The 12441-nt window shown below is 40.1% G+C and overlaps 1 protein-coding gene across 4 annotated transcripts in view; it reads left to right on the top strand.

Moving 5' to 3' along the window:
• Positions 1 to 12441, top strand: part of SNX13 (sorting nexin 13) — a 108004-nt gene that overhangs the window by 63125 nt on the left and 32438 nt on the right. For all 4 annotated transcript variants that reach the window (XM_014076354.2, XM_014076341.2, XM_014076348.2 and 1 more), the window contains exons 10-11: positions 4953 to 5091; positions 12271 to 12359. In XM_014076354.2, coding sequence (XP_013931829.1) covers positions 4953 to 5091; positions 12271 to 12359 — 228 coding nt within the window. The remainder of the gene's footprint in view (positions 1 to 4952; positions 5092 to 12270; positions 12360 to 12441) is intronic.

Below are 12441 nucleotides of genomic sequence, written 5' to 3'. Positions count from 1 at the left end.
ATCGCACAGACTGATTATAAATTGCGGCACAATTCAGTAGCACAAATGATTCATTGGAATTTGTGCAAAAATTATAATATTAAAACAGCAACAAACTGGTGGGAACATCAGCCTGAAAAAGTCACCGAAAATCAGATGGTCAAGATCTTGTGGGATTTCCATATACAAATAGACAAAATACTGGTGCATAATACACCACACATCACACTGGTTGAGAAAAATAAGGTCACAATCATAGACATCGCAATACCAGGTGATAGCCGGGTCACGAGAAGGAACATGAAAAAATCGCAAAATATCAGGACTTAAAAATCGAAATTCAATGACTATGGCACAAACCAGCAGTGGTAATTCCAGTGGTAATCGGCACACTGGTTGCTATTCCAAAAGCACTGGAATTACATTTAAAACAGTTAAAAATTGACAAAATCACCATCAGTCAAATGCAAAAAGCCGCACTGCTTGGATATGCACGCATATTACGAAAATATGTTACGATGTCCTAGGCCCTGGGTGGGGCCCGACTAGTAACCAATGCCAAATCCAGCGAAACAACTGGCCGCTGTGATACAATTGTATAATAATAATAATAATAATAATAATAATAATAATAATAATATATTATATTATATTATATTATATTATATTATATTATATTATATTATATTATATTATATTATATTATATTATATTATATTATATATATTATATTATATTATATTTATTATATTATATTATATTATATTATATTATATTATATTATATTATATTATATTATATTATATTATATTATATTATATTATATTATATTATATTAATAAAGATCCAACTAAAGGAACAACACCTGAAAACTATAGACCAATAACATGCTTGCCAACAACCTTCAAATTACTCACAGGCATTATTGCAGATAACATGATGGATTATTTGGAAACAAACAACATCTTGCCAGTAGAGCAAAAAGGCAACAAAAGAAGGAGCAGGGGCACAAAAGATCAGCTTCTAATTGATAAAATGATATTAGAAAATTGTAAGAACAGAAAAACGAACTTGAATATGGTCTGGATTGATTACAAAAAGGCATTTGACTCACTGCCACATAGTTGGATCATAAAATGCTTAGAAACAACTGGCATTAGCAAAAATATTACATCCTTTACTGAAAAGGCAATGAAACAATGGAGAACTGAGTTGGCAGTAGGGAATGAGAGCTACGGAATGGTTAATATCAAGCGAGGAATTTTCCAGGGTGATTCACTTTCACCTCTTCTCTTCATCATCGCAATGATCCCACTATCAGTAATCTTAAAAAAAATGAAATTAGGCTACCAAACAGCCAAAAAAGCTGAAAAAATTTCGCATTTACTATATATGGATGATTTGAAACTCTATGGAAAGTCAGAAATAGAAATCCAATCATTGACAAACACAGTCCGAGTATTCAGCACCGATATTTCAATGCAGTTTGGCATGGAAAAATGCGCCACTGTATCCATAAAAAGGGGCAAAATCACTGCATGTGAGGGAATTGAAATGCCCAATGGCCAATTAATTAAATGCAAAGAAAATGAAGCCTACAAATACTTAGGCATTCTGCAGTTGGATAACATCAAACATGGAGAAGTAAAAACTACTGTCAGGCGAGAGTACACCAACAGAGTTAGGAAAATTTTGAAATCTAAATTGAATGGCGGAAATACAATCAAGGCCATAAATACCTGGGCAATACCAGTTATAAGATACACAGCTGGTATAGTTAACTGGACACAAGCTGATTTGGACCTTTTGGACCGAAAAACCAGGAAACTAATGACAATGCACTACAGTTTACATCCACGTGGTGATACTGATAGACTATATCTGCCCCGAAAATCAGGTGGCAGAGGATTATTACAAGTGAAGCAAACAGTTGAAGAAGAAAAACATGCACTGGCTGATTATTTAAAAGAAAGTCAAGAACATCTATTAATCGAAGTAAAGAACAAAAATCTCCTGAAGGCCCAACAGACGAAACAAGAATATAGAAAAGAAGTGATAAAATCAAGAATGGAGAGTTGGCAGAACAAAGCACTGCATGGCCAATTTCTGTAAAAAATAAAAGATAAAGTGGACAGTGAACAAACTTGGTTATGGTTAAAAACAGGTACATTAAAGAAAGAAACAGAGTCACTAATCCTGGCTGCGCAAGAACAAGCTATCCGCACAAATGCCATTAAGGCCAAAATAGAAAAATCCTCTGATGATGCCAAATGCAGACTTTGCAAAGAAGCTGATGAAACTGTTGATCACATACTCAGCTGCTGTAAGAAAATCGCGCAGACTGATTATAAATTGCGGGACAATTCAGTAGCACAAATGATCCATTGGAATTTGTGCAAAAATTATAATATCAAAACAGCAAAAAACTGGTGGGAACATCAGCCTGAAAAAGTCACCGAAAATCAGATGGTCAAGATCTTGTGGGATTTCCGTATACAAACCGACAAAATACTGGCGCATAATACACCAGACATCACACTGGTTGAGAAAAATAAGGTCACAATCATAGACATCGCAATACCAGGTGATAGCAGGGTCGCCGAGAAGGAACATGAAAAAATCGCAAGATACCAGGACTTAAAAATCGAAATTCAATGACTATGGCACAAACCAGCAGTGGTTATTCCAGTGGTAATTGGCACACTGGGTGCTATTCCAAAAGCACTGGAATTACATTTAAAACAGTTAAAAATTGACAAAATCACCATCAGTCAAATGCAAAAAGCCGCACTGCTTGGATCTGCACGCATATTACGAAAATACGTTACGACGTCCTAGGCCCCTGGGTGGGGCCCGACTAGTAACCAATGCCAAATCCGGCGAAACAACTGGCCGCTGTGATACAATTGTGTAATAATAATAATAATTGATTACAAGAAGGCATTGGACTCATTACCCCACAGCTGGATTAACACCTGTCTGGAAAACTTTGGAATCAGCAAAAATATGTACATTTTTGAAAACAAATACGTAAAAATGGAAAAACAGTTCTAACAACAAAATGGGGAGAACATTGGTGAAGTTAACATTGGTGAAGTTAACATCAGACGAGCAATCTTCCAAGGGGGTTCACTTTCACCACTGCTGTTCAACATTGCATTAATTCCACTGACAATAATCCTACAAAACACAATACTGGGATACCAAATCTCAAGCCAACATGGCAAGATAAACAATCTACTATATATGGATGACTTTAAAATATATGCGAAAAGCCCCACTTAATTTAAAGCAATACTCAACACAGTTCAACTGTTCAGCAGTGATATCAAAATGAACTTTAGACTTGAAAAATGTGCTATATTATCCATGCAGCAAGGAAAAATGGAAAAAACAGAAGGAATAGAATTGGGAAATGGAAATATAGTAAAAGCATTAGAAAAGGATGATGGTTACCAGTACCTAGGCACATTGGAAGCAGATAACATCTTGAATGGAAAAGTCAAAGAGTCAACGCAAAAGGAATACATCATGAGGGTCCGCAAAATATTAAAATTAAAGCTGAATGCTTTAAACATGCTGGAAACATAATTAAAGCCAGTAATACATGGGCAGTTCCAGTGATATACTACTCAGCTGGAATCATCAACTCGACTCTTGCTGAACTGGAAAACTTGGACTGGAGTGGCTCTGTATACATGTTGGGATATATATCATATAATATATATCATAATAAATAAAATGTATCTCTAATTTTCCACAATCATTGAAAAAATAACAAAGACTTAAAGGTATGAGACAACAATCCAAATCAACTATGACATGCTTACAATAACCAAAACAAATTGTCTTAAAATGGCTTCCCAGGATTTAAAATTATTGAAATCTTTTGGACATTACAAATATGCAATGCATGAATAATACTTCTAAGCCATAAGGCTGAACAAGGAAGGAGGTGGGGTAGACAAAAAAATGGAATGATTCTTAATTGGCTATAGGGAAAATTGGAAGCTGCCAAAGGGGATATTAATAAATTCTTTCTGTCAAGGCATTCTGTGCATTAACTTTTTTTAAACTATTATTATTTTTACTGTATTAATAAATGTTCATAATAATAAGATCAGTAAGATTTTCAGAAATTTTCAGAAATTACTCAGTTTTTAAATAATTGATAGGATTTTATTCATTATAGCTTATCAATATTTATTTATTATTTTATAAAATTATTGGCAACCCATCTTACCATAGAGTATCCCTGGATGGCTTACAGGCATAAAATATGTCTACACAAATGCAATTAAAACATTAATAAATTAAAATCAAATATTAAAATCTAAGGACACATAGGGAGGGGAAGTGAAATGGGGTAAGGTGGTATCTATTATTACTTGATCACATCAGGGACCAAGATGTTCCAGAGGGCAGGAGCCAAAGCAGAATAGGCCCTTCTTCTGCACCCTGCCAGAGAAATAATTGGACTGATAGGATCCACAGCATGCCTTCTCTGCTGACACAAGTGATAAATTATCTTAAATTTGTATAAACAATATTTAGCCATGATTTTAAGGTAACAGTTCATGTTTAATATGTAACTGAAATATGCATTTCCTAATATTCAGTATAGTGTACTTTATTTTCTTTGAAATTGTTAGTTAATTGATAATACTATTCAAAGTAGTGCTGACCCCAAAAAAAGTAAAAAATGATGTATATGCCATTAAAATGTATAATTCACAAATAAAATGAATATAATCTTAAATATAGCCACATGTGCTTCATTGGTAAATATTAAATATTTTTATTTAATATGTGCTATCATACGCACAATGATAGAAGGGAAATAATAAGAGCTGAGTTATTCAGAGGATGCTTTTTTTTAATATAAATGCAGACTTTAAAAGCAACTGCTTATTTATATATATAATTCACATCTGAAAATGTTTTATTAATATTTTATTTCTTACATATTTCAGATTCGTGATTCAATTTGCAATTATGAGGCCTTTATGAACATTGTTAAAGTAAGTGATAAAATAGGAGAGTTAGAAGCAGTAAGAGACAAAGCCACAGAAGAACTGCAGTATCTTCGTTCTTTGGATACAGCTGGAGATGGTTAGTACTGTTATGTTTATAATTATTATATAACTATAAGATGTTGTCTATTTTTTCTTTAGGTAGCATTCTCCTAAAAGTTAGAAGGTCATAATCATTCTTAAAGGAAAAATTTTCTATTTAAGAATAAGATGATTTGCGGATTTTGGGGAGGTGTAGAATAAAGATGCAAGTACTCTGGCAGTTTTTAATTATGCCTCGTATAAGCACAGTAAACTTCTTGGATGGCTAGATAAATTTCCATAACTGACTATTTTGTAATAATAAGAAACTTTCCTCTCTTGAATAACAAGCTGTTATGATTTTATTCCAATTTTGTTTTGGAATTTAAATCTGGATAAAAGCTTGCCAAGGTGAGATATTATGTAGTTTGAAGCCATGTCCTGTATGCATAGAAGTTTCCTTGAAAAAACTTACCTATTCCAGTAGACATTGTAAAGGAAAGACAATTTTGTGGGTAATTGTATGCTGTGAAAATGCTTGCTCTAACAAATTGTGGAATATAATCTAGATTTATAGGAGTATCCAGCTTTTTTAAAAAATATATTTTTTTTTACTTTTAAAACAAACAAAAACAAAACAACACATTCAAAAAACTTTTCTCAATTTTGTCAAGCATGTCGTTTGGTTACAAACTTTTGTGCATCAGTTTTTACAATTAAAAATAAGATCACTGGTTATCCATCAAACATAACTAAATACGTCATTATCATTGAGCATTATGTGTTCAGGTTACCATTAATATTAATTATCCATAGAGTATACAATACTTATAGTGTGGCATATTCAACTCCAGAAATAGTTTTCCATTGCTAATCCAAGTAGTTATTGAATATTTCAATTCATATATGTATCAATTATTCATTACATCATAATTAATCCATTTAACATATAAAAATCTTTCCAGTATAACATGATAAATACTTAAGTATTAAGTATTTAATAAATTTATAGGCCGCCCAATCCCAAAGGACTCCGGGCAGCTTACAGAAATACATATTTTAAAAAAGTAAAGAATTAAAAATAGAGAAAAAAACAGATTAAAACAGATTAAAAGATCACTTCATGCACTCAATCTAGGTGGGGCTGGACCTCATTCATGAGATCAACAGCCCCAGGCCTGCCGGAATAGCCAGGTTTTGGTAGCCTTTCGGAAGACCGTGAGAGTGGGAAGGATCTGGATCTCTGGGGGTAGATCATTCCATAGGGTCGGAGCGGCTACAGAGAAGGCCCTCCCCCAGGGAGCCGCCAGATGGCATTGTCTGGTCAACGGCACCCGGAGAAGGCCCACCCTGTGTGATCTTATCAGCTGTTGGCAGAAGACGGTCTCGCAGATATCCAGGTCCTAGGCCATGTAGGGCTTTAAAGGTAATAACCAGCACCATGAAACGCGTTCGGAGACCAATAGGAAGCCAGTGCAGCTCGCGGAGGATAGGTGTAACATGGGTGTATCTTGGTATACCCAATATCGCTCGCGCGGCTGCATTCTGGACCAATTGTAGTCTCCGAACACTTTTCAGGGGCAGCCCCATGTAGAGCACGTTACAGTAGTCAAGTCTTGAGGTGACGAGGGCGTGAGTGACCGTTTGAAGTGCCTCCCGATCCAGGTAGGGCCGCAACTGGTGCACCAGGCGGACCTGGGCAAAGGCCCCCCTGGTCACAGCTGACAAGTGATGTTCTAATGTCAGCTGCGGGTCCAGGAGGACACCCAAGTTGCAGACCCTCTCTGAGTGGTATAAAATTTCATCCCCCAGGCTTAGGGATGGAATATCTGGTTTGTCCTTGGGGGGCAACATCCACAGGCACTCGGTCTTGTCAGGATTGAGTGCAAGTTTGTTCACTCCCATCCAGACCCTGACAACTTCCAGGCACTGGCACATCACTTCCACCGCTACACTGAGTTGGCACGGGGTGAAGAGATACAACTGAGTATCATCCGCATATTGATGGTATTTAATCCCGTGCCGGCGAATTATCTCACCCAGTGACTTCATGTAGATATTGTATAGGAGGGGGGACAAGACCGAGCCCTGCAGCACCCCATATTTAAGGGGACTAGGGGTCGACCTTTGTTCTCCAACCAACACCAACTGCGACCTGCCGGAGAGGTAAGAGGAGAACCACCGTAAAACGGTGCCTCCCACTCCCACCTCTTCCAGCCGTCGCAGAAGGATACCATGGTCGATGGTATCGAAGGCCGCTGAGAGGTCAAGGAGCACCAGGATAGAGGAATGCCCGCCAGAGATTATTGGTCAGCATGACCAAGGCGGTTTCAGTGCAGTATCCAGGCCTGAAACCAGACTGAAAGGAGTCTAGATAATCTGCTTCATCCAAGGTCCGTCGGAGTTGAAGGGCCACCACCTTCTCAACAACCTTCCCCAAAAAAGGGAGGTTGGAGACTAGACAATAGTTTTTAAGGATAGCTGGGTCCAGAGAAGGCTTCTTAAGGAGGGGTCTTACCACCGCTTCCTTCATAGGTTGCGGGAAAGATCCCTCCTGCAGAGACGTGTTCCTGATCCTCTGGAGCCAGCCTCGTGTTACCTCCCTGCTGGTTGAGACCAAGCACGGGTCCAGTAAACAGGTGGAGGCACTTATCGCTCCCATGGCCTTGTCCACTTCCTCAGGGGTGACAAGCTGGAACTCATTCCAAGAAGTCTGATCAAGGCCATGGGAGCGATACTGGTACTGTCCAAGTGGAGTCAAGGTCCATCCGAATCTGAATGATTTTGTCCGACAGAAACTGAGCAAATTCCTCAGCCCTTCCCTGTAAGGACTGCTCCGTGTCCTCTCCTTTCAGGAGGGAGCGGGTTATCCTAAACAGGGCGGCTGGACGAGATTCTGCGGACGCAATTAGAGTGGGAAAAATGTGTACATTTTGCCGCCCGTATCGCCACTAAATAAGTCCTAATAAAGGCTCTTAGTTGTGTTCGGTCGGATTCGGAGTTGCTAGCCCTCCAACGTTGCTCTAGGTGTCTCTATTGGCGCTTCATCTCCCGGAGTTCCTCGGTAAACCAAGGTGCCCTCCTGGATCCACTGCCCCAGAGAGGCCACAAAGGCGCAATCCGATCTAGTGCCTCAGTTGCCACTGTATTCCAGGCGGCGACCAAGGACTCTGTCGGATTGTGGGCAAGGGAGTCAGGTATCTCTTCAAGCTCCTTCTGAAATCTCAATGGGTCCATCAGGCGCTTGGGCGGAACCATTTAATCGGTTTCACCTCCCTGCAGTGGGGGAGTAGCTTCCGGAAGTCAAGCCTCAGCAGGAAGTGATCTGACCATGACAAGGGCGAGATCTCTATTCCCCTTAGTTCAAGATCACGTCTCCACTGCCCCAAGATTAAAATAGAGAGGGAAAGCAAGTTAAAAAGACCCATCTTGCACTCAATCTTAGTGGGGCTGGACCTCATTCATGAGGTCAACAGCCCCAGGCCTGCCGGAATAGCCAGGTCTTAGTAGACTTTAGGAAGGCCGAGAAAGTGAGGAGGGTCCGGATCTTTGGGGGTAGATCGTTCCATAGGGCCGGGGCAGCTACAGAGAAGGCCCTCCCTTGAGGAGCCGCCGGATGACATTGTCTAGTCGACGGCACCTGGAGAAGGCCCATCCTTTGTGATCTTATTGGACGCTGGGAGGTATGTGGCAGAAGACGGTCTCGTAGATATCCAGGTCCTAAGCCATGTAGGACTTTAAAGGTGATAACCAGCACCTTGAAGCGCATTCGGAGACCGATAGGGGCCAGTGCAGCTTGCGGAGGATGGGTGTAATATGGTGTATCTCAGTACACCCAGTATCGCTCGCGCGGCCGCATTCTGGACCAATTGTAGTCTCTGAACACTTTTCAGGGGCAGCCCCATATAGAGCGTGTTACAGTAGTCAAGTCTTGAGGTGACGAGGGCGTGAGTGACCATTTGAAGTGCCTCCCGGTCCAGGTAGGGCCGCAACTGGTGCACCAGGCGAACCTGGGCAAAAGCTCCCCTGGTCACAGCTGTCAAATGGTGTTCTAGTGTCAGCTGCGGGTCCAGGAGGACACCCAAGTTGTGGGCCCTCTCTGAGGGGTGTAAAGTTTCACCCCCCCAGGCTTAAAGATGGAATATCTGGACTATCCTTGGGGGGCAACATCCATAGCCACTACAAAACCTTTTTGCGTAGGTGTTAATTTCGTACAAGCGGTTCATGCAGTTCAAATAGCTGAAAACCAGTGATGGATTGGATTGGATTTGGATTGGATTTATTCAATTTGTAAGCCGCCCTATTCCCCGAAGGGACTCAGGGGGGCTGAACAAAAGCCAAGGGAAGGGGAACAAATACAGAAAAATAAGACAAAAACAGGACAACAATACAAACGATTTAAAAAACACAGCAAGCACAGCAAATTCGAGTAGGGGGGGAACTCAACCCCAGGCTTCCTGGGACAGCCAGGTCTTAACGGCTGTCCGGAAGGCCTGAAGGGTGGCGAGGGTCCGAATCTCCACAGGGAGCTCGTTCCAAAGGGTCGGTGATCGACAGCCGGCATTGGCCAGCAGATGGAATTCGGAGGAGGCCTAATCTGTGGGATCTAATGGATCTGTAGGAGGTAATTGGCAGGAGGCGGTCTCTCAAGTATGTAGATGATGTAGGGGAAGAGTGTCTCGTCTTCGCTTCTTTCTTGTGAACCTGGAACGGTGCAGAAAAAGGGGGCCAAAGTCTGGGGTGGCTGAGGCGGATTGAAGGGGGAGCATGTGTTGGCTGAAAGGGCGTTAAGTCCCCCACCCGCATCTTCACCATCTTCCGTCGCCCCCTTCCACTGAAAGAGTATAATGGAAAACAAGCTGCAGGCGTTGCTGGTATATCAAAGGATTTTCATACTTGCTGCAGCGATGGTATTTTTCAAAAAGATAAAGCGGAGGAGGAAACAGAGGAGAAGGGTGAGAGAGGCTCCAGCCGAGGCCAGGAATGGCGGTCACTGGAAGAGGTATTCGGCCAATCTCCAGGTGCCCCGCCTATCTGAAATTTGTAACGCTGAAAGTGAGATGGACTGAATAATGGCGCTGTCTGAGGCGGCACTCCTGGGGCAGCAGCGGGTGGCGATGGTCGCAATAGATGGAGCCGAGATTGAAAGTCCAGAAACCGCGTTTAAAAGGAGCCAGGTGTCGAGTAACAGGGGGCCCCGTAGAGGCGACGGCAGAGTGGAGGAGAGGCCGCGCCAGAGGAATGGCCGAGCCGAGTAGAAAGGGAGGGTGGATGCCCGGGAGAGCCGCGGTGGCGGCAGATAGAACCACTCGCCCAATCTCGCCCAGTACTGTCACAGGCTGACCACCCTCTCCGTGGGGCGATGAATAGTCCAGCACAGGTCCACGAGCTTCCCATGGCCGAAGAAACAAGGCCAAAAATGCCACCAGCGCAACGCCATCTGACACTGCCGCCGACCAGCACCATTGACCAGCACGAAAACCACCAAGGGCGGCAACACTGACCGGGAGCCGCCCGAACGCGGCAACCCCCCAGATAGCCGCCTCTCTGGGTCCCCTGAATCTCGATCTCCTGCAGGAGCCCCTTCCCGCACAGCTTCCAGGGTTAGTTCCATAAGTTTTCAAACGCTTTGGAGACAAAATATTAAAATCCTAAACAACCATTCACTATAGACACAAGGAGAAAACTGAATCTTACAATGAACTTACAATTATACATAGTGTTCAAATCATCCCACTCTTATACATTAAATACATTATTGTCCTTTATATGTCATATGATCAAGCACTCTATTTCATAGCAAAAAACCTTCGTAATAATGACTATAACTTTCTGGTAGTACATAAATAAACAATTTCATTTCCAAGTTTTTTGTCTAACCATTGGTAAAACAAATCCCATACCTTATAAAATTGCTCATTCTCCTGTTCTCTAATTTCAAATGTAAGTTTATTCATTTCAGCACATTCCATTATTTTCCGAATAGTTTCCTCCTGTGTTGGTGTTTTCTCATTTTTCCAATTTTTTGCAACTACAATTCTAGCAGCTGTTAAGACATTTACAATCAAATATTTCAAGTCTTTATTGTATGTTTCTGGTATGATATCCAATAAAAAAAAGTTCTGGTTTTAAGTCTATGTGTTTATGTATCGTTTTCTCCAACCACATGTGAATTTTAGTCCAATATCTTTTAGCTTCAGTACAAGTCCACCACATGTATGAGCCTGGCGTCTGATGACATTTCCAGCATTTTTCGGATTTGTTCTTAGACATACTTGCAATTCTCGTTGAGTATAAATGCCACCTGTAAAACATCTTATACAAATTCTCTTTATATGCAGTTGACATTGTCATTTTATAGTTTTGAGACCACCATTTTTGCCATTTCTCTAGGTCAGTCCCATGCTCAAAATTTTCCCCCCAAGCTAACATAGTTTCTTTAACTTGTTCTTCCTGTAGCTTCACCTCTAATAGGTAGCCATAAAGGTTTTTAATTACTTTTTCATCAGTACCTGTTAAAGATTTTATCTAATTCAGTGAGGATGCAGTTTTTTAAAGGGCAAAGTGGCTGAAGAACTTGAAAAGTTTGAAGAGAATTAAAATGACACCTCCTTCCCTATTCTCATAGTCTAGCTATGGAAATAGTTGCTTTAGTCCAGCAAGATTCTGTCTATAGGTGTGAAAAAGAATAAAGGAAACTACTATTAAGTAATTTCAAATGCCTCTCTTGGTTCTTGGCACCTAAAACAAATTTAATTTATGCATTTGTAAGGGCTGAATGTTGCTTTGAAAGACATTTTTATTTTAAAATGAATTTTCCATCATAATTAATTTTGTGCTCAATAATGAGGTAATCCTTAAGTTTTCAAAGGTTGTACATAGGAAAACCAATAGACAGTAGTGCGGTGCACTTATGTCCATAATGTAGCTCATTATTTTAAAGTGTATCTCATTTAGAATCAATGCTAGCTTTTAAAATATTTTCTCTAGAAAAATATAATATATTCTACTAAAATAATTCACAAAACCCAAATTTTCATTTCTTAAGTAATAGTGATTATCTGTGATTATCAATAACAGCAGCATTGAATCTGATTAGAAAAAATGCATTCATTTTTCTTCAGAGACTTTTGATTGTCTTCTCCTTCTATGTAGCCTTAAGCAATACATTTCCAATTCATTTAGAATTTAAATAGATGTTTTTATACTTTTAAATCTTACTTGATTTTCTTTTCAGATATTAACCATATAAAAAATCAGATAAATAGCTTACTATTTGTTAAGAAAGTATGTGATTCAAGAATACTGAGGCTACAGTCAGGAAAAGTAAGTATGTTTCATGTATTGCAATTATACATAACCATCTGAGCCAACTATGAGACTTTATTTTCTAAATCAAATAATAGAG

This window comes from Thamnophis sirtalis, unplaced genomic scaffold (genome assembly GCF_051295495.1).
Source record: "Thamnophis sirtalis isolate CommonGarterSnake01/CBP01778 unplaced genomic scaffold, rThaSir2_p1.2 scaffold_4, whole genome shotgun sequence".
Taxonomy (NCBI): Eukaryota; Metazoa; Chordata; class Lepidosauria; order Squamata; family Natricidae; genus Thamnophis; species Thamnophis sirtalis.
The sequence above is the reverse complement of the archived record's forward strand: the minus strand, read 5'-3'. Positions and strand labels throughout refer to the sequence as shown.